The 22,112-nt window shown below is 36.9% G+C and overlaps 1 protein-coding gene across 1 annotated transcript in view; it reads left to right on the top strand.

The window, feature by feature from the left end:
- Positions 1-22,112, top strand: part of CDC123 (cell division cycle 123) — a 60,837-nt gene that overhangs the window by 27,156 nt on the left and 11,569 nt on the right. The window contains exons 7-10 of the mRNA XM_081230114.1: positions 9,007-9,055; positions 16,025-16,100; positions 17,530-17,652; positions 18,527-18,555. Coding sequence (XP_081086240.1) covers positions 9,007-9,055; positions 16,025-16,100; positions 17,530-17,652; positions 18,527-18,555 — 277 coding nt within the window. The remainder of the gene's footprint in view (positions 1-9,006; positions 9,056-16,024; positions 16,101-17,529; positions 17,653-18,526; positions 18,556-22,112) is intronic.

Here is a 22,112-nt window from a genome sequence, read left to right as displayed (position 1 = left end):
GTTGGACCTAACAGAACCTATTCCTTGTGATTTTTAAGGCCCATTTATTTAGGTGACAGTGTTTCCACTTTAGATTGTTATAATTTTATTGTATTTTTTTTATTGAAGTGTAGCTGATTTACAATGTTTTGTTAGATTGTTATAACTTTAGGTAGCATATTTTCTCTCTTTTTGAAGAATTCTATGAAAATTCGAATGAACTCACACAATCACCCTTAATTCAGTGTCATTTTTTACCTTTCCTTTTCCACCACCAGTGAGATCTAAAAAATGGAATCTGTGTACCTGAACTCTCATTTTGGATCCTAATGAGTAGTAAAATCTTCAGCACCAGAACTTTGATGCTTAATATTCCCTGGGTGCCACGTTTTTCTTTTTTATTTCTGCCCTTGACATAATTTTTTTTCCTTATATACTTAAGAGTTGTTTTCTGTGAGGTATAATACCATAACCTTCCAACATTTTAGGAAAGCTTATGAATGAGGATGTGCCCTAGTAAATAGCTAGGCAGTAAAGAGTCTGCCACTTTAAAGCATTGTGATTTTGTGTACTGCCACCTTATAAAGCTTTAATGATGATGTTTTTTCTGATAGGAATGATCAAATTGTGATCTTAGTGGATTTAGGCGGTACCTAAGTTGTCTAGAGTCAGTTCAAGTAGTTATTACTTTCCTAGTTTACTAATACTGTGATTTCTCTTTCCCCCATTCCTGCCACGTTGACTGGCCCACACTAGAGAACTCACACCATTTAAGTTGGTAGCACTGTAAGTCTGTTCCTCCAATGCCAGAATCTAACACCTCACCCGTAACAAATAGGATTCATCTTTAACTTCAGTGTTCTCCACTAGAGCACTCTCTTGGATTCTACTTCCATGGAGCTCTTTCTAGTTCAGCGTATTTCTTAATTGTAGCACAGCTCATCAGATACACGTATCCTTCTTTCCTTGTAACAAAGCATATACTACATCCATAGTTTTCTCATTGTCTGCCTTCCCCTAGTTCCACACACGGGCATCCTTACCATTAAACATATCGCATTTATTCTCATTCAACGTGTGAAATAGTTGGAACATCATGATAAAAGCTATGTGTTGATCACAGTTAAGAAGCTCACAGAAAAGAGTATGTCCATCTTAAGACATGTTTAGGGCATCATGAATGTACCTATTTATAGTAAGACCATTTGGCTGGTAGGACAGGCAACCTGAAGTTTAAGTTGAGGGAATGACTTGGAAAGTAGCTTGGGTGGAAATAAAAGACAAGAAAGATGACATTCCTGTCAGTCGTCAGTGGCAGTTAAGCACAGTTCTTACAGTTTTAGGCTAGGATCTTTTTTTTCCCTTTCTTTTCTTCTTCTTTCTAAAACTTTGTATCTAAAACATCGGTCTCCAAAATTCCTGTTAACTGGTTCACTGCAAAATATATTAAAAATGTACTGACATAATTTCATAGTAGCTTTCAACAGAGTAGACCTTTGGTTATTTGTTTTTTGCTTTTTTTGGTCTTTACCGTGATTGTACCTGAGAATACTTCTATTTTGTAATTCACATTGTAGATTATATGACATTAATTATTTAATAACACCTGTGGGTTTTGTCTTTTTTGTTTTTGTTTTTTTCCACACCACTTGGCATGTGGGATCTTAGTTCCCCAAGTGCAGAGTCTTACCCAGTGGACAACCAACAAAGTCCCAATAATACCTGTGTTTATTTTGAAGTTCTTTTTGTTTTTTTTTTCTTATTTTTGGCTGCATTGAGTCTTCTTTGCTGTACGTGGGCTTTCTCTAGTTGCGGTGAGCGGGGGCTATTCTTTGTTGTGGTGCGCGGGCTTCTCATTGCGGTGGCTTGTCTTGTTGCAGAGCACGGTCTCTAGGAGCGTGGGCTTCAGTAGTTTTGGCACATGGGCTCAGTAGTTGTGGCTCGCAGGCTCTAGAGCAAAGGCTCAGTAGTTGTGGCACATGGGCTTAGTTGTTCCGCAGCATGTGGGATCTTCCTGGACCAGGGCTCGAACGGGTCCGCCTGCATTGGCAGGTGGATTCTCAACCGCTGCGCCACTGGGGAAGCCCTATTTTGAAGTTTTAATGGCTAGCTGGAGGAACTGTAATTATCTGCCAAGAATTAGGAGTTTATAATCCAACATATTCTACGTAGACTGTCAGTCAATGACTTTGATTTAATACTGCTTTCTCTTGGTACCTTGTTGAAAATTTCAGTCAAAGAAATCTTCCAAATTAGTATAAAATACTTACTAACCCAGGAGAAAATTTCAGAAGTGGGATTTAAAAAAAAAACCAATATGCTTATATGTGTACATGAAAATGGCTCTTAAGTACTAATTATAACTAGACTGTTCAAGGTGGCAGAGATCTTCAAATGAAATTCAAAATGTTCCTATTTGTAATTATAAAAGAACTAGAAGAAACTGATCATTAATATTTGGCTTTAGCTAAGTGGCAGACTAAGAAAATTTGAAAAATCTTTTGTTACAGATATCTAGACATGCTAGGTAAAATATGAACTATAACACAGAAATTTAAATACGTAGTTGAATTCACAGGAAACAAAAGGCAAACCCAATGCAAGAAATGTAAAGAGAATTGAGAACCAGAGGGTTAGGTAGATAAGCCTTTAGGGGTGATTGTCAGAACTGATAAAGAACATAAGTTGTAATGCCTTTATAGGGTTAGGAGCCCAAGCCTTAAGCCAAAATAAAGTGAGGCTTTAGGAAAGAGACTTTTGCACCTTCAGTAAAAAAGAAAAAAGTCCATCCATAGGCACAGAGATAAGGAAACAGGACTTGAAACTGCTTGGGCTTTGGGTTTTTAATTTTAAAACGTTAAAACCTCAGGCTGTATCGTGCAATGAACTTGGAGTACAAAATTCAAATCACTCGCATGGTTTGAGAACTCCCAAACTAAGAAATTAACATAAATATCACTCCTGGACTGGTTTTACCCTGAGGCACCTGAAAGATGCATATACAAAGTACTCTGGAAAGAATTCCACAACCCAGGCCTCATGGGAGCCCCATAGAAAAAATAGGCCCCACCAAATAAGCACTCACAAGAAAACTAACAAAACACGCAAGGAAGCAGCACATCTTGCTTGAAGATCAGACAGTGGGCAAGAGGAGTAGAACTGTATGCATTTGAAATAACAGAAGTCTAAAAGATAATGTAATGGAACACTTTTAATTGATTAAACTCTTGAAAAAGAATTGAAACTTGTAGAACAAGTTACTAGGAAAAAAGAAGCAAACAAAAGTTCTACAAATAGAAAACGTTATTAAAATTAAAAACGCATTTACCTATGTAAATAAGGCATAGTTGAAGAAGATAGTTATTTGAATGAGATAAAATTACCCAAAATGAGGCATAGAGAATTAATGAATTGCAATTACGGAATTAAGAGACATATTGGATAAAATGAGAATGTTTAACATGTAGAATAGAAGCTCTAGGAGGGAAGAATAGAGAAAATGAGGAGGGAGAGGCATATTTAAAGAGAAAGTAGTTGGGAATATTCAAGAATGAATAAAAAAACACAAATTCATGTTCAATAAACACGAGTGTCCCAATAGAAAACATATCATAGTATAACTGTAGAATACCAGCGACAAAAGGAGTTCTTAAAAACAACCAGAGAGCAAAGGCAAATTTTGTGGAAAGAAACAGCAGTAAAACTGTCAGCAGGTTTCTCAACAGGGATATTATATTGTTTCATCTAGTCCTACCTCTGCTGGGAAGGGCCTGGGTCCTGGAGGGTGGAGATGGATATAGAACAGTGCAGATGCCTGTATTGTTTCTCATCTGTATGGGACACTTATCAATCTGGACCTAGACTAATTTCAGATTATAACTTGAGGAATTCTCTAACAGTTGCCCAAATTCCAAGGTGATCACGAATGATTTCATGTTATTTCATAATTCAGGCAAATTTTCCACGTGTTATTTAAATGTGTTCGTTAACACAGGGGAAGTGTTAGGTATTTTGACATATTTCTTGCTTTTGCTCATAAATTATAACATGTATTATAATTTTATATTATATGCTGAGTTGGGGTTTGAGAATTTATACTAGTTCTTACCATGACTTTTAAATTATGTGTTCATAGAAACAAAAGCAAAAGTAGACTTAGCAATTCAGTATTCTTTCTCTGTAAATTGCTTTCCTTGATCAGTGACTTGCTGTTACCTCTCTGAGGTCCTACTTTCCTTTAGCAATTAAGAAACTGTTATTTTTGGAAACGAGAGAATCAGGCTTTTTTTCTCCATTGCAGATGCAAGTGTTTGGATCATCTGTGTTCTTGGTTAGTCAGTTAAGAGAATACTACAAACATTTTTATATTTGATATGACTGAAGATATTTTATCGTTTCTGTTAGGATACTCATATTTTCTGCTCGTATTGTTTCTACTAGTATTTTCAATGTAGTAAGAAGCCTTGATTTAAGGATTTCTTTCTTTTTCCTTTTTTGATGTAACCTGGAATTTTTGAACCATAATTTATATAGGGATTTGTAAGCATTCAAGTGTTGTTAATACTCTAAATATCTTAACACATTTTTGCTTTTTAAATCTACTTCCTCCAGAATATAAATGGAATTTAGATATTCATACACAGTGTTTTTTGCAGTATTTCAGCTGAGCTCCTAAAAATGTTGTTGACCTTCACGTTCAGTCTTAATTATGATGGCTCTGCACTTTCCTCTCCTTTCAGAGACTACTTGGCCATCTGATTAATCATCTTAATAAGAAAAAGCCTTGTACAGTAATCTCATGTAGCACATATGTTCTCACATCTACCTTCTGAAACTAGTCAAGGTTTTTAACTAATGTTAAATGTTAAACCAATCGCCACTTAAAAAATAATGTTATGGGATGGTAGAATGCAAATGTGTATTAAAATGTATACCTATTTTAAAGTAGCAAATGAGGATTAACCAAGGGTTGAAATCAATATTTGTAGGAATATAGAAGCATTAAAAAATTTAGATAATGAAGACCTGTGTTTTGGAAGTGTTTGTTTATTCAAATTCCTTTGTCATTTCTCTCCTCCCATCTCCCTTGTATATATATATATATTTTTTAATTTAATTTATTTGATTTGATTTATTTTATTTTTGGCTGCGTTGGGACTTCGTTGCTGGGCACGGGCTTTTCTCTGGTTGTGGTGAGCTGGGGCTACTCTTTGTTGCGGTGTGCAGGCTTCTCATTGCAGTGGCTTCTCTTCTTGTGGAGCACAGGCTCTAGGTGTGTGGGCTTCAGCAGTTGTGGCACAGGGGCTCAGTAGTTGTGGCTTGTGGGCTCTAGAGCACAGGCTCAGTAGCTCAGTAGTTGTGGCACATGGACTTAGTTGCTTTGCAGCATGTGGGATCTTCCTGGACCAGAGCTCGAACCCGAGTCCCCTGCATTGGCAGGTGGATTCTTAACCACTGTGCCCCCAGGGAAGCCCTCCCTTGTATATTTTAGATACATTTAAATTAAAAAAAAAAGATAGTTCAGTTTTATCATGATAAGAATTACTGGTTAATTGAAAGCTAAAATATTAACTATTTTTTAAAATTTATTTTTGGCTGCTTTGGGTCTTCGTTGCGGGCTTTCTCTTGTTGTTTCAGGTGGGGGCTACTCTTCATTGCGGTGCATGGCCTTCTCATTGAAGTGGATTCTCTTGTTGCGGAGCACGGGCTCTAGGCGCGTGGGCTTCAGAAGTTGTGGCTCGCGGGCTCTAGAGCACAGGCTCAGTAGTTGTGGCGCACGGGCTTAGTTGCTCCGCGGCATGTGGGATCTTCCCGGACCAGGGCTCGGACCCGTGTCCCCTGCCTTGGCAGGTGGATTCTTAACCACTCTGCCACCAGGGAGGTCCCCACTTTGTACTTTTATGTTCTTTTTAATTCCTCAAAATTAAAAGTTAAGGTAATATATATTTAATGTGATAAACATAATGTTAGAAATACTACAGAAAAGCAGTAGAAGAAATGAACAGTCAGTGCTGGGAAAGAATCATTGTTAACATTCCAATAATTAACATTGTATTATGTTTTCTCATGTATGTTTAAAATATGAGCTTGTACTGTGTAGTTTTGTGACCTTTTATATTATTTAAAAGTATACTGTATTGTGAACGTTTTTTTCGCTTGTGAAAAATTATTTTACCACACAACTTTTTATTCCTCATAACACTGTCTGGATTTTTGACACACTTTTTCATCTTTTCATTTAGAATTTAGAAAGGAGTTGAGGAAAAATGTTTTAAGGATAAAATGAATTTTTATAATAGAATTCATAAATGAATTAGTGTTTTTTTACTAATTAAAATATTTAGGCTGTTAAACCAGAAAAAAAAGGTGAGGGACTCTTTTACACTAAAGAAGAACAGGACTTCCCTGGTGGCGCAGTGGTTAAGAATCCGCCTGCCAATGCAGGGGACAGGGGTTCGAGCCCTGGTCCAGGAAGATCCCAAATGCCGCAGAGCAACTGAGCCCATGCGCTACAACTACTGAGCCTGCACTCTAGAGCCCATGAGCCACAACTACTGAGCCCGTGTGCCACAACTACTGAAGCTTGTGTGCCTAGAGCCTATGCTCCGCAACAAGAGAAGCCACCGCAATGAGAAGCCCGTGCACCGCAACAAAGAGTAGTAGCCCCCGCTCGCCGCAACTAGAGAAAAGCCCACACACAGCAACGAACACCCAATGCAATCAAAAATGAATAAATAAATAAATAAATAGTAAAAAAATTGAAAGAAAATAAAGAAGAAGATATTATGTAGAACTATTAAAGGATATGATCCAGGACATATGTATTTCTCTGGATCCATTTGGTATTTGTGGTTTCTCTGAAATCTGAGAGCGATAACAGCTCTAGAACCTCCACCTCTGAGAGGACCAGTTCCACACGTGGTTTAGTGCCCTCCCACCACTGACTTCATTTCTCACCTTTCAGAGCCTGAGCCTTAGTTTCCTTGTGGGATGAAAGTGGATAATAATAATAGCACTTTCTCATAGGATTATTGCAAGGATGAAATGAGATAGCAGACGTACATGCTTCACTTGGTGCCTGTTCACTAATACGGGGAAAGCCCACTGCCTTTTAACAAAGCTCCCTCCCTGTGTGCATCTTTCTTTGTCATTCAAATTATATCCATTGGTGCCCAACAGTTAGTGGCAATAAAAGTTCTTGTTTTCTGAGGATTTTAGCCAACCACCTTATTTGTGTTGTTATTGTTTGTAGTATAAATCATAAATGATTGCAGAGAATTCCAACCTAATCAAACATTCAGGGAAATTTAAAAGCTTTTCAAATTCAATTCTACTTGTAAATTGCTTAAGACCTCTTTAAAACTTTTTTGTTTTGCTTATGTACTTTTTTCATCAAAATGTCTCTTGACCACCTGTTTTGCTTCTTGAATTGTTGGTATTCCCCAGGATTCTATCTGAATGAGCTGACTGATCACTTCTGTCTCCATCCTTGACCTTAGCTCTTATACCAGTAGGATGATTACTTCCAGATAATTATTTTCACCTCCACCCTTGAGTTTCCTTGTTCCAGTTGCTTACTAGACATTCTCTGTGGTTCTCCCAGGATTTCTCCAACACTACCCACCCAAACATAGTTAGCTCCCATGTTTTCCTCACCCACATCACCTGCTCTTCCTTCTTAGTGAATGGTATTTGCATCACTGTCCAGCGAGTCATCAAGCAGCCACCCCAGTCGTCTGGCCTCTTTCTCCCTCATCCTGCGCTTTCAATCAGGCACCAAGTAGCCCTGACTTTGTCTCCTAAATATCTTTGTATAGAGCTTCTCCTCTCCCTCTCCTCTGCCTTAGCATTAGTTGGCCATCATCTCTCCCTGGGGCTGTTGCAATGAGCCTTCCAACTGGGCTCTCAGCCTCCCAACCTGCCACCAATTCCCCCAGGCTCTCCAGCACTGTTGCCACCCGTGATATTTCTAAAGCCTAAGTGCAATGATCTCCCTCACATGTTTAGAAACATTTTTAGTTCCCCATTGTCTGTATAATAAATCACAACCTCTCTGCGTAGGCAAACAAGACCCCTCATGATCTGAATAGTCCTTGTTGTCCGAAATTTCTCTCCAACCACATGTTTTGGCAGTTCTTCCCTCCACACCCATCAGTACTGACCTCCAGCAGTCCTGTGCGTAGTTCTCACTTCTCTCCCTTTGCCTCCAACGCAGACCCTTCTCTTCATGTCAAATGAAGCCTTCTTGACTATCAGCTCCCCTCCCCCCAGACATGAAGAGCTAATCAGTGTTTCCTTTGTGCCATCACAGTATTTTTATTTTCAGTGTTTTGAAATTCTTTGGGTACTTGTTAGGCTTTCCTCACCAGACTAAAGGACAAGGGACTCTTAGTCATTTTGGCATTCCAGAGCCTCGCCAGCCCTTGGCATAGGTGGGTGTTTAATAAAGGATGTGAAAAATTGTCCATGAAACTGAGGATTTTTAGAGAAGGAAGCAATATATTTAATGGAGGAATGAATAATTCTTCTGTCAGCTATTTTTAAATGGGATGTGGGAGAAGGATTAGATGAACTTTTTGTGGCTTTAGGTGGCAGAGTTAATGTCAGCAGAGAACTAGACTTCTGGTTCAGCCAGGAAGAGCACAGTGAGAATTACAAAACAACAGTGCCATCTGACCCTCATTTGGAATCTAGAGTGGGTTTGCGTTATACTCCTGGCTTGGTCACTGAATGTGCTCTTTCCTTAGTTTTAGCCCTTCTTTTTTAACAGAAAGATGGAGATTATAGTAGCTCATATGGTTGTTTTGAGGACAAATGAAATAACAAATAACATTTCAGGGTGCCTAGGCTAACGCCTGACACTGAACGGTGCTTAATAAATGTTCATTGAATTTGAATTAGTCGCCTGTTTCTGGATGCTTTTAGTAAAACCTTACTCCCACTTTAAATATAAGTAAATATAAGTAATGTGTATGCATAAACTGACACCATAAAATAAAGATTCAATTGCCTTTCTTTCCCTCAAAGATTTATTCATTGTACTGATGATTCCCCAGATCCGTGTATGGAATATGAGGTAAGCATCTTTTTTTTTTAAATCTTGAATAAAATTGATAGTTCTAGATGAAGATGTATTGAGAATTTCTATTTATTCTTAAGTGAAATGAATCAAATTTTTGGACTAATTTCTCTGGGAACCTAGAGCCATTGAATTTTTAAATTTATGAAATATACACAAAATGCATGTATTATGTACATATACATACATATACAGTATATACACAGTATGTACATACTATGGTATATTATACATATTTTGAAATGAAGCAAACACCTTCATACTCACTATCCAGCTTAACCTGTTTAAGCTTTTTAACCTGATTTACAAGGAAAAGTAGTCAACACCACTTTACCGTTTTTATTTATTTTTTCTATGGTTCTTTCATTTTACAGGTTACATATAGAAGTAAGAACAAAAGGACAGTGGAAAACTTTATTAGAAATAGTAATAAGAGTTGAAACATAGCAACTCCCTCCGCCGTCCCCCAATAGCAAACCCATATTTTCCTGGTTTGAATGTATACACAACACACACACACACACTCACACACTCACACACACACACACCTGAAGTGGGCAGTGTTCTTGGATGTTGTTGTTAGTTTAATTTCTTCGTCACCTATTTGCTTCCAGTCACTTGTATATACACATGCTTTCAAAAGTTGTCCACTGACTCACTGTACCAAGTAATTCTTAGTGTGTTGAGTGTATATATTGGCATATCTTCTGTGAACAGGTAATTGACTCTTCACCAAGCCACCAAACAATTCCTACATCTTTTAGAACTTGTAATTGAGATCTTTACATACCATTTGTGAGGGGTATGTAATATATTAGCATTTTCCCAGGTCATTAAACATTTTTTATAACATTAGTCATGTATATGTAATACATTCATATCTATTGTTTCACTGAACAAACATCTATCAAGCACCTGCTAAATCTTATTACTTTGTGCTAGAAACACAAAAATGGAAAAGATTGTTTTCCTAGTCTTGCCTTGCAGCGTAATCTTTGTTGTAATGTCATCGTCTATCCCCGAGATTGATTTCACTGGCAGTTTGCTCTTTTACTGCTTTTTGGGGAATATGCCATCATCATGTTAGTGCATAGGGTTTAAAACCCAGTTTTAAAAGCCCAGGAAAGTGAGAGTAATTAAAATGAAAAAAGTGGCAAGCAAAATCCTATGTATCGTGTGCTTGTGTCTGTGTGTATTTAAAAAGATACCTACTATATGCTCATGTATTCATAGAATACTTCTGGAAAGATGTATGAGAAATTGTCAGCACTGGTTGCCTGTGAGGAGGAGGACAGAGACACTGCTTGGGGGGAAGACTCACCTTTTACCTTTTTAAAAAAATCAAGTACAGTGTTTGTATTACCTGTCTAAAACGTTATCTCAATAGATAATGCAAAATTTCCGAAAACTTAATGTCAATTTGCAATAATTGCGTATTTATTTGTTGCTTACATAAAACTTACTGTAGCTGTCAACAAGCTTTAAATGATACATTAAACAAGATGGACTTAATTGATATTTATAGGACATTCCATCCCAAAACAACAGAATACACATTTTTCTCAAGTGCTCATGGAACATTCTCCAGGATAGATCATATCTTGGGTCACAAATCAAGCCTTGGTAAATTTAAGAAAATTGAAATTGTATCAAGTGTCTTTTCTGACCACAATGCTATGAGACTAGATATCAATTACAGGAAAAGAGCTGTAAAAAATACAAACACATGGAGGCTAAACAATACACTACTTAATAACGAAGTGATCACTGAAGAAATCAAAGAGGAAATTAAAAAATACCTAGAAACAAATGACAATGGAGACACGACGACCCAAAACCTATGGGATGCAGCAAAAGCAGTTCTAAGAGGGAAGTTTATAGCAATACAATCCCACCTTAAGAAACAGGAAACATCTCGAATAAACAACCTAACCTTGCACCTAAAGCAATTAGAGAAAGAAGAACAAAAACATCCCAAAGTTAGCAGAAGGAAAGAAATCATAAAAATCAGATCAGAAATAAATGAAAAAGAAATGAAGGAAACGATAGCAAAGATCAATAAAACTAAAAGCTGGTTCTTTGAGAAGATAAACAAAATTGACAAACCATTAGCCAGACTCATCAAGAAAAGAAGGGAGAAGACTCAAATCAATAGAATTAGAAATGAAAAAGGAGAAGTAACAACTGACACTGCAGAAATACAAAAGATCATGAGAGATTACTACAAGCAACTCTATGCCCATAAAATGGACAACCTGGAAGAGATGGACAAATTCTTAGAAATGCACAACCTGCCAAGACTGACTCAGGAAGAAATAGAAAATATGAATAGACCAATCACAAGCACTGAAATTGAAACTGTGATTAAAAATCTTCCATCAAACAAAAGCCCAGGACCAGATGGCTTCACAGGCGAATTCTATCAAACATTTAGAGAAGAGCTAACACCCATCCTTCTCAAACTCTTCCAAACAATATCAGAGGAAGGAACACTCCCAAAGTCATTCTACGAGGCCACCATCACCTTGATACCAAAACCAGGCAAGGATGTCACAAAGAAAGAAAACTACAGGCCAATATCACTGATGAACATAGATGCAAAAATCCTCAACAAAATACTAGCAAACAGAATCCAAGAGCACATTAAAAGGATCATACACCATGATCAAGTGGGGTTTATTCCAGGAATGCAAGGATTCTTCAATATACGCAAATCAATCAATGTGATACACCATATTAACAAGTTGAAGGAGAAAAACCATATGATCATCTCAATAGATGCAGAGAAAGCTTTCGACAAAATTCAACACCCATTTATGATAAAAACCCTGCAGAAAGTAGGCATAGAGGGAACTTTCCTCAACATCATAAAGGCCATATATGACAAACCCACAGCCAACATTGTCCTCAATGGTGAAAAACTGAAACCATTTCCACTAAGATCAGGAACAAGACAAGGCTGCCCACTCTCACCACTCTTATTCAACATAGTTTTGGAAGTTTTAGCCACAGCAATCAGAGAAGAAAAGGAAATAAAAGGAATCCAAATTGGAAAAGAAGAAGTAAAGCTGTCACTGTTTGCAGATGACATGATACTATACATAGAGAATCCTAAAGATGCTACCGAAAAACTACTAGAACTAATCAATGAATTTGGTAAAGTAGCAGGATACAAAATTAATGTACAGAAATCTCTGGCATTCCTGTACACTAATGATGAAAAATCTGAAAATGAAATCAAGAAAACACTCCCATTTACCACTGCAACAAAAAGAATAAAATATCTAGGAATAAACCTACCTAAGGAGACAAAAGACCTGTATGCAGAAAATTATAAGACACTGATGAAAGAAATTAAAGATGATACAAATAGATGGAGAGATATACCATGCTCCTGGATTGGAAGAATCAATATTGTGAAAATGACTCTACTACCCAAAGCAATCTACAGATTCAATGCAATCCCTATCAAACTACCACTGGCATTTTTCACAGAACTAGAACAAAAAATTTCAAAATTTGTTTGGAAAAACAAAAGACCCCAAATAGCCAAAGCAATCTTGAGAACGAAAAACGGAGCTGGAGGAATCAGGCTCCCTGACTTCAGACTATACTACAAAGCTACAGTAATCAAGACAGTGTGGTACTGGCATAAAAACAGAAAGATAGATCAGTGGATCAGGATAGAAAGCCCAGAGATAAACCCACGCACATATGGCCAACTTATCTTTGATAAAGGAGGCAGGAATGTACAGTGGAGAAAGGACAGCCTCTTCAATAAGTGGTGCTGGGAAAACTGGACAGGGACATGTAAAAGTTTGAGATTAGATCATTCCCTAACACCATACACAAAAATAAGCTCAAAATGGATTAAAGACTTAAATGTAAGGCCAGAAACTATCCAACTCTTAGAGGAAAACATAGGTAGAACACTCTATGACATAAATCACAGCAAGATCCTTTTGGACCCACCTCCTAGAGAAATGGAAATAAAAACAAAGATAAACAAATGGGACCTAATGAAACTTCAAAGCTTTTGCACAGCAAAGGAAACCATAAACAAGACCAAAAGACAACCCTCAGAATGGGAGAAAATATTTGCAAATGAAGCAACTGACAAAGGATTAATCTCCAAAATTTATAAACAGCTCATGCAGCTCAATAGCAAAAAAACAGACAACCCAATCCAAAAATGGGCAGAAGACTTAAATAGGCATTTCTCCAAAGAAGATATACAGACTGCCAACAAACACATGAAAGAATGCTCAACATCATTAATCATTAGAGAAATGCAAATCAAAACTACAATGAGATATCATCTCACACCAGTCAGAATGGCCATCATCAAGAAATCTAGAAACAATAAATGCTGGAGAGGGTGTGGAAAAAAGGGAACACTCTTGCACTGCTGGTGGGAATGTGAATTGGTACAGCCACTATGGAGAACAGTATGGAGGTTCCTTAAAAAACTAAAAATAGAACTACCATATGACCCAGCAATCCCACTACTAGGCATATACCCTGAGAAAACCATAATTCCAAAAGAGACATGTACCAAAATGTTCATTGCAGCTCTATTCACAATAGCCCGGAGCTGGAAACAACCTAAGTGTCCATCATCGGATGAATGGATAAAGAAGATGTGGCACATATATACAATGGAATATTACTCAGCCATAAAAAGAAACGAAACTGAGCTATTTGTAATGAGGTGGATAGACCTAGAGTCTGTCATACAGAGTGAAGTAAGTCAGAAAGAGAAAGACAAATACCGTATGCTAACACATATATACGGAATTAAAAAAAAAAAAAAAAGTCATGAAGGACCTAGGGGCAAAACGGGAATAAAGACACAGACCTACTTGAGAATGGACTTGAGGATATGGGGAGGGGGAAGGGTAAGCTGTGACAAAGCGAAAGAGAGGCATGGACATATATACACTACCAAACGTAAGGTAGATAGATAGTGGGAAGCAGCCACAGAGCACAGGGAGATCAGCTCGGTGCTTTGTGACCGCCTGGAGGGGTGGGATGGGGAGGGTGGGAGGGAGGGAGATGCATGAGGGAAGGGATGTGGGAACAGATGTATATGTATGACTGATTCACTTTGTTATAAAGCAGAAACTAATTTAAAAAATTAAAAAAAAATAAAATAAAATAAAATAAAACTTACTGTAGCTGTCAGAAAATATATTTGCCAGTATCAACTTTTAGTAGGTAAGAACAGTGTAATTTTTCAGTGTGGGATTCTTCATTTAATAATTAGGTTATTTTTAAAAAGGTGGCGCATACAGAGCTTGACCAAGAGCTCACAATAATGAAAATTGGAATCAGCGCACTTCAAATTTCTAAGACATATTTTTAACACTACAGTTGTTTTTTTTTTAAGGAAAGCAACCTACTATCAAAAATTTAAAAATACAAGAAAATATGAGGAGTCTACCACCCAGATATCCTCAGTATTATTAGCATTTTGACCTTTAACTTCCCTTTCTTGAGATATTTTGTGTGTGTGTGTGTGCATGTGCACATATACACACTCTCCATAAGATGCTTTATGTGCCACTTTTTTTTTCACTTATGACATAGTATGAGCATTTTCACAGTTCATTAAATTTTTTTTTAAATATATTAATTTAATTTATTTATTTGGCTGCGTTGGGTCTTCGTTTCTGTGCGAGGGCTTTCTCTAGTTGTGGTGAGCGGGGGCCACTCTTCATCGCGCTTCATGGACCTCTCACTGTCGCGGCCTCTCCCGTTGCGGAGCATGGGCTCCAGATGCGCAGGCTCAGCAGTTGTGGCTCACGGGCCCAGTCGCTCCGCAGCATGTGGGATCCTCCCAGACCAGGGCTCGAACCCGTGTCCCCTGCACTGGCAGGCAGACTCCCAACCACTGCACCACCAGGGAAGCCCCTAAATTTTTTTTATATCATGATTTTCAGTGGCTGCTTATCTTAAATATTTGTCGTTCCATGTTTCACTTGACAAACATATCCTAGGCACCTGCTAGGCATTACATACCTGTGCTGGGAGTGCAAAGATGAATAAGACCCAGCTCCTCACCCTTAGAAGAGAGACTTGTGTCAGGTTATCCTAGTACAACATGGGGTATGGGCTTACTCTCGAACGTTATGTACAAGAAACTGGGTGGCCTGGGAAGATACAGAGCCCATTGCGGGGATTCCTGAAACGGGGCCTAGAGTAATTCAAGTCCTATCTCGCTAGGTCTTGAGGGGCAAAGAGGTGTATGCCAGGATTCGGGAGGCTGGGGGCTCTTGCCATTGATTACAATGAATACTTCAAAAGGACAGGACTAGTTTTTTCCAAGGAACATTTTAGAACCAGACTCAGAAGCATACATTTGTCAACTGTACTATTTATAAATTACAACAATATGAGAATTTGCACATATTAAATAATAAGTTATAGTAATAAGACCCATTTAGGAATTGGGCCATTGGTAGAATTGTATTACTTTAAAATAATGGGAAAATCATGAAAGGGTTTTAGTGAGACTTTGTGATAAGCCGTAATAATTTTATCAGAGTATTACAGAATGATGCTTAAGGTAGATAACTTGGAAATTATTTTACTTTTTGATGTTCTTAAAGGAGTGAGGAACCTATGAATTATAGGGAAACATATGGCCCAACGATGATAAAACGTGACTATACCATCCTTTGAGTTGTATGTTATGTCAGAACTCCCAAAATGGTAAATAAATGACAAAGGCGCGTTTTGTCATAAAGAGTTTTAATACAATTTCCCTTATTCTGTTAGACTAATAGATCATAGCTCTTTTCCCTACATATTATGTCAGGAATATTTTATGATGCCTTTTTTTAAAAAAAACAAAACACTTCATAATGGCAATTGTTAAGACATAGTCTCAACATAAAATTGTTTATTAGACTAGTAAATATTCTCTTGTTACATAGTTGTTTTCCTTTTTTCCTTTGTCTACAGCTTGTTCTTCGAAAATGGTGTGAATTAATTCCTGGTGCTGAGTTCCGTTGTTTTGTCAAGGAAAATAAGCTTATTGGTGAGGTTTTTTTGTTTGTTTGTTTTTTTAAACCTTTGAAAGTAATTGTTAAAAGAAGACAAGCTTTTGATGGAAATAAATTACTTAGTAATTAAGACAAGGGTAACAGTCAGTTTTTATCTCAGATGCTACCTCTAACCAACTGGCACTGACTCTCTGGAATGCTGTATTGACAAGGGTCCTGAGGCCAGATTCTGTTTCCACAGAAAATAGTCTTCTTGATGAATCATGTCAATCTGGATTCCAGAGATGAAAGTGGTGGCCTTTACTATTCTCAGGATATGTGTAATACTACCTGCTTTCTCTCTGGGGCTTTCCTAGGTATTACTAGCAATACACTGCTTATTTTAAGCAGTGTAAAAAGCCCAGTTTTTTTAACATTTATTTCTATTATTGAAGCACTGTTTATTATTCTAGCAAGAGAAAATATGCAAACAAAGAAGTACTTTGCTTTAAAAGCCACCCATTTTCTTTCCTCTGAGGTTATTATTTTGTCTGCTATGATTTATTCAGGCTAAATATTGTAGATAATTTGCTCTTATTTTGTCTAAGCACATTTTCCATGAGGTAGAATTGATCTTCAACCAAGAAAAGTGTGATTTGAACAGAATCAGATGAACACTATTTATTTATTGAATGGGATGTTGACATTTAACTTACCTGAAATACACTGGGGTTGTTTGAATTTATTGTATAATATTGTTATATATCTCTGAAAGAAACACTGCAGTATTAAGTACAGTTAAAGAAGGGAGTCATATTGGCATGTGATTAAGAAATTGGTTGGAAGCCCTTCTTTGAGAGCAGAGAACTTTTTCTTAGGTCTAGAGCAGATTAAAGGAGTTCTTACAGTGCTCCCTTTAGTGTTTTTGGAATAATGTCAGCAAGTCACTCTGAAGAAAGGAATGTTTACTTTTCCATGGCTTGAAACATCAGGCTTGTGAAGGCAGGATAGCACGTATGAACAAGGAAAATAGACCATGAAGTGCAGTATGATTATGGAAAACGTATGGTGAGGGGTATTTTACATTTTCCCAAAGAAAGTGGAAAAGAATGCCAATTTTTAGACAGTTCATTGGAAAAATCAAAGAAGAAGCAGTTGACTATGTGGGTAGGTTTAAAATTGCTTCTTTCATTTTTTACATAAGAAACATTTTTATGACTTTGAATTCTTCCTATTGTACTAAATAAAAATAACTACTGTTTCTAAAGTAAGAATGCACGGCAATATGGAATTTTAGGGTTCACCTAGCCATTTGAACCTTTACAACTGATAAGCTTTATATCTATATAAAATGCTGACTAATGTATGATGCCGTATTCATTCGATCTACTTTAATGGTTTCCTCAAAAAGAGGTTTAAATCACATTTTGGTGTTTTTGAAAAGAATGTTTTGTAATAATGAAATATAAAATATTTTCTTGTCAGGTATTTCTCAGAGGGACTACACACAATATTATGATCATATTTCTAAACAAAAGGAAGAGATTTGCAGATGTATACAAGACTTTTTCAAGAAACACATACAGTATAAATTCTTAGATGAAGACTGTGAGTATTTTTTATTGACCCAGTGAAATGAAATGCATAATGTTACCGAACCTTATTTTACGGTGGTACATATTTTAAAACTGGATTCAAAATACTGTGTTTTAAGCATTTTATTATATGATGGTATTGCTGATGGGTTTGCATGTTAATTTTACGTTATTTAACCAGAGTCCCTTTTTAATACTGAGATGGTTCTCTCTCTCATATTTTATTATACATTTCAAAGGGTCTATCTACAGAGAACCACATGCTTCTGTTATTAGGACTAAATTAGCTAGTTGACTGATCTACCTTTCTAGATTTTTATTTGAATGATCAGGTAGCACCAGTTACAAAGTAAATATTTGTGAGTTATTTTTAAGAGTTGAAAGTAAGTATTGAAAGTATTGTGTATGAGACAGTTTTCATGCATTGTCAAATTATATCTCCTGAGGTTTCTGTTTTTCTACTTGCCAAGCCTGGGGTCTGTGGCAGGTTTGACTTTTAAAAAAGATGAATCATGCCCTAAGCATGGCTAGGTAGTGTGCTTTCCTATTGCAGAGTTTACCCATTTTATTCCCCATCAAGCAGTAGTGACTGATGCTCCTTTCTCTGATATAGATAACCTGTCTCTAATTGTGAACTGGTTGAGACGATGTTGGTGTTTGGTTTGAATTTTTAAACATAAGGGATTACGGCTGAGCATAGAGAAAAGGAAAACAAAATTATATAAGTAAAACATTGCAGGATGCCTTTTTATGTTTGTAGTTTTGAGATGTAGAAGCAGGAAGTCCTTTGAGTAACTAATAATAAAGCGCATTTTAATTTTGAAAAGGAGGCGTAGATCATGAAAATAGAAGTTCGTTACTAACTTTAAGTTTTTTCTCCTTTGCAGTTGTATTCGATATATATAGAAACAGTAGGGTAAGTAAAAATGACATTTGATATGCTTTAAATACATAGGCATTCCCTATGGAAGGGCTCACCACTCAACAAATATTTTCTCAAATCAGCTAAGGTGCTTGAAATTCACCATGGCGAAGAACCTCCCCTTAAAATATCCTTAACACTAGGAGACATGATATCTTCCATTGTTATGTGTCACAAATTCAAGGATTATTACTTTAACAGATGGCTAAGGCCACCCTGTGCCCTCCTTTCCCCGTTTGTCGGGGGCCTGGGCCTACTTAAAATAGTTGAGTCTGTACTCTTCGGTGTGGCCAGGAATTTGTCACTGGATATTTAGAAGTTATTATTTTCAGTTACCTGAAAGGCCCTTAGCATGATTTGAGTCACTTGCATCTTTTGACTGAAGATGAGGATTCAAGTAGTTTGTATTTATTCTGTAATCTTGAAGTGATGGAAACTTCTGTAATGAAAAAGAAAACAAAAACCTGACCTAGTACATCCTGCAGCAGAGATTTCACTATCAAGACATGCAGTCTTTTCAGAGAAATTTGGGTCACTAGGTGTCCTGTGACAGTGTTCACTGACTTAGCTGTTCAGAGGGCAGCAGGTGTGTTTTCTAAACATTAGACCCCTGTGTTTCTTAAATGTCTCTCACATTTTTCTTCTTCCCTCTCCACGCTCCTATCATCTCATTGTAGTGATGACTGTGATACCTTTGAATCATATTTTGGACAAAAGGAGAGGCCCATATGGTCATATCCCAAAAGAGCTGTTAACTATTTACTCATCTCTATCAAGCCAAAGGCCTCACTTACTCTGTTTTCATGTCTGTCTTTTTTTTTTTTTTACATCTTTATAGAAATATAATTGCTTTACAATGGTGTGTTAGTTTCTGCTTTATAACAAAGTGAATCAGTTATACATATACATATGTCCCCATATCTCTTCCCTCTTGCATCTCCCTCCCTCCCACCCTATCCCACCCCTCTAGGTGGTCACAAAGCACCGAGCTGATCTCCCTGTGCTATGCGGTGGCTTCCCACTAGCGATCTATTTTACGTTTGGTAGTGTATATATGTCCATGCCACTCTGTCACTTTGTCCCAGCTTACCCTTCCCCCTCCCCGTATCCTCAAGTCCATTCTCTAGTAGGTCTGCATCTTTATTCTCATCTTGCACCTAGGTTCTTCATGACCTTTTTTTTTTTTTTTTAAGATTGCATATATACGTGTTAGTATACGGTATTTGTTTTTCTCTTTCTGACTTACTTCACTCTGTATGACAGTCTCTGGGTCCATCCACCTCACTACAAATAACTCAGTTTCGTTCCTTTTTATGGCTGAGTAATATTCCATTGTATATATGTGCCACATCTTCTTTATCCATTCATCTGTTGTTGGATACTTCGGTTGCTTCCATGTCCTGGCTATTGTAAATGGAGCTACAATGAACATTTTGGTACATGACTCTTTTTTTTTCCTATAAAATATGTATTATATATTTATATCATATTTGTACTTACTAATGTATATTAAATATATATTATATTTAATATATAAAACATGTATTTATATAGTATATAGTATAGTAGTAGTACTATTAGGTTTTTGTTTTTTCTTTTTTAAATTTGACACAAATACTTTAATACACACAAAGAGTAACAAAATAATGCACAATTGGTCAATACCTTAAACAAACCATTTGGTCATCATTTAAACTTCATTTTCATGTGGATCTGCTTTCTTTTTTTTTTTACTCACAACTCACACACACACACTGTATTGTATTTTTACAAGAGATAAATAAATTGACACCAAGCATTGTAAATGGATGACCACAACAAAAGCAACAAAGATTGCAATTACCAAACATGAAACACACTCATACTGTGTCATAATACTGACATTCAGTCCAGTAATCCTCCACTGTAACAGCTCCTTTACTTTGCAGTGAAAATTGATTTGTATATTTTTTGCCTCTGAGTCCTTGTGGGATTTTTTTTTTTATTATTCAAACAGAAAGTCACAAAAATTATAATCATCCTCATCTACATGACTCTTTTTGAATATGGTTTTCTCAGCCTATATGCCCAGTAGTGGGATTGCTGGGTCGTATGGTAGTTCTATTTTTAGTTTTTTAAGGACTGTCCATACTGTTCTCCATAGTGGCTGTATCAATTTACGTTCCCACCAGCAGTTCAAGAGGGTTCCCTTTTCTCCACACCCTCTCCAGCATTTATTGTTTGCAGATTTTTTGATGATGGCCATTCTGACCGGTGCCTTTGCTGTGCAAAAGCTTTTAAGTTTGATTAGGTCCCATTTGTTTACTTTTGTTTTTATTTCCATTTCTCTAGGAGGTGGGTCAAAAAGGATGTTACTGTGATTTATGTCATAGAGTGTTCTGCCTATGTTTTCCTCTAAGAGTTTGATGGTATCTGGCCTTACATTTAGGTCTTTAATCCATTTTGAGTTTACTTTTGTGTATGGTGTTAGGGAGTGTTCTAATTTCATTCTTTTACATGTAGCTGTCCAGTTTTCCCAGCACCACTTATTGAAGAGGCTGTCTTTCCTCCACTGTATATTCTTGCCTCCTTTATCAAAGATAAGGTGACCATATGTGCGTGGGTTTATCTCTGGGCTTTCTATCCTGTTCCATTGATCTGTATTTCTGTTTTTGTGCCAGTACCATACTGTCTTGATTACTGTAGCTTTGTAGTATAGTCTGAAGTCAGGGAGCCTGATTCCTCGAGCTCCGTTTTTCATTCTCAAGATTGCTTTGGCTATTCGGGGTCTTTTGTGTTTCCATACAAATTGTGAAAGTTTTTGTTCTAGTTCTGTGAAAAATGCCAGTAGTTGTTTGATAGGGATTGCATTGAATCTGTAGATTGCTTTGGGTACTAGAGTCATTTTCACAATATTGATTCTTCCAATCCAAGAACATGGTATATCTCTCCATCTATTTGTATCATCTTTAATTTCTTTCATCAGTGTCTTATAATTTTCTGCATACAGGTCTTTTGTCTCCTTAGGTAGGTTTATTCCTAGATATTTTATTCTTTTTGTTGCAATGGTAAATGGGAGTGTTTTCTTAATTTCACTTTCAGATTTTTCATTATTAGTGTAGAGGAATGCCAGAGATTTCTGTGGATTAATTTTGTATCCTGCTACTTTACCAAATTCATTGATTAGCTCTAGTAGTTTTCTGGTAGCAGCTTTAGGATTCTCTATGTATAGTAGTATGTCATCTGCAAACAGTGACAGCTTTACTTCTTCTTTTTCTGATTTGGATTTCTTTTATTTCTTTTTCTTCTCTGATTGCTGTGGCTAAAACTTCCAAAACTATGTTGAATAATAGTGGTGAGAGCACTGTTGGGCAATGTTGTGTTGTTCCTGATCTTAGTGGAAATGGTTTCAGTTTCTCACCATTGAGGACGATGTTGGCTGTGGGTTTGTCATATTATGGCCTTTATCATGTTGAGGAAAGTTCCCTCTGCACCTGCTTTCTGCAGGGTTTTTATCATAAATTGGTGTTGAATTTTGTCAAAAGCTTTCTCTGCATCTATTGAGATGATTA

The sequence above is a fragment of the Mesoplodon bidens genome (genome assembly GCF_964165515.1).
Source record: "Mesoplodon bidens genome assembly, chromosome: 3".
Classification (NCBI taxonomy): Eukaryota; Metazoa; Chordata; class Mammalia; order Artiodactyla; family Ziphiidae; genus Mesoplodon; species Mesoplodon bidens.
The sequence above is the reverse complement of the archived record's forward strand: the minus strand, read 5'-3'. Positions and strand labels throughout refer to the sequence as shown.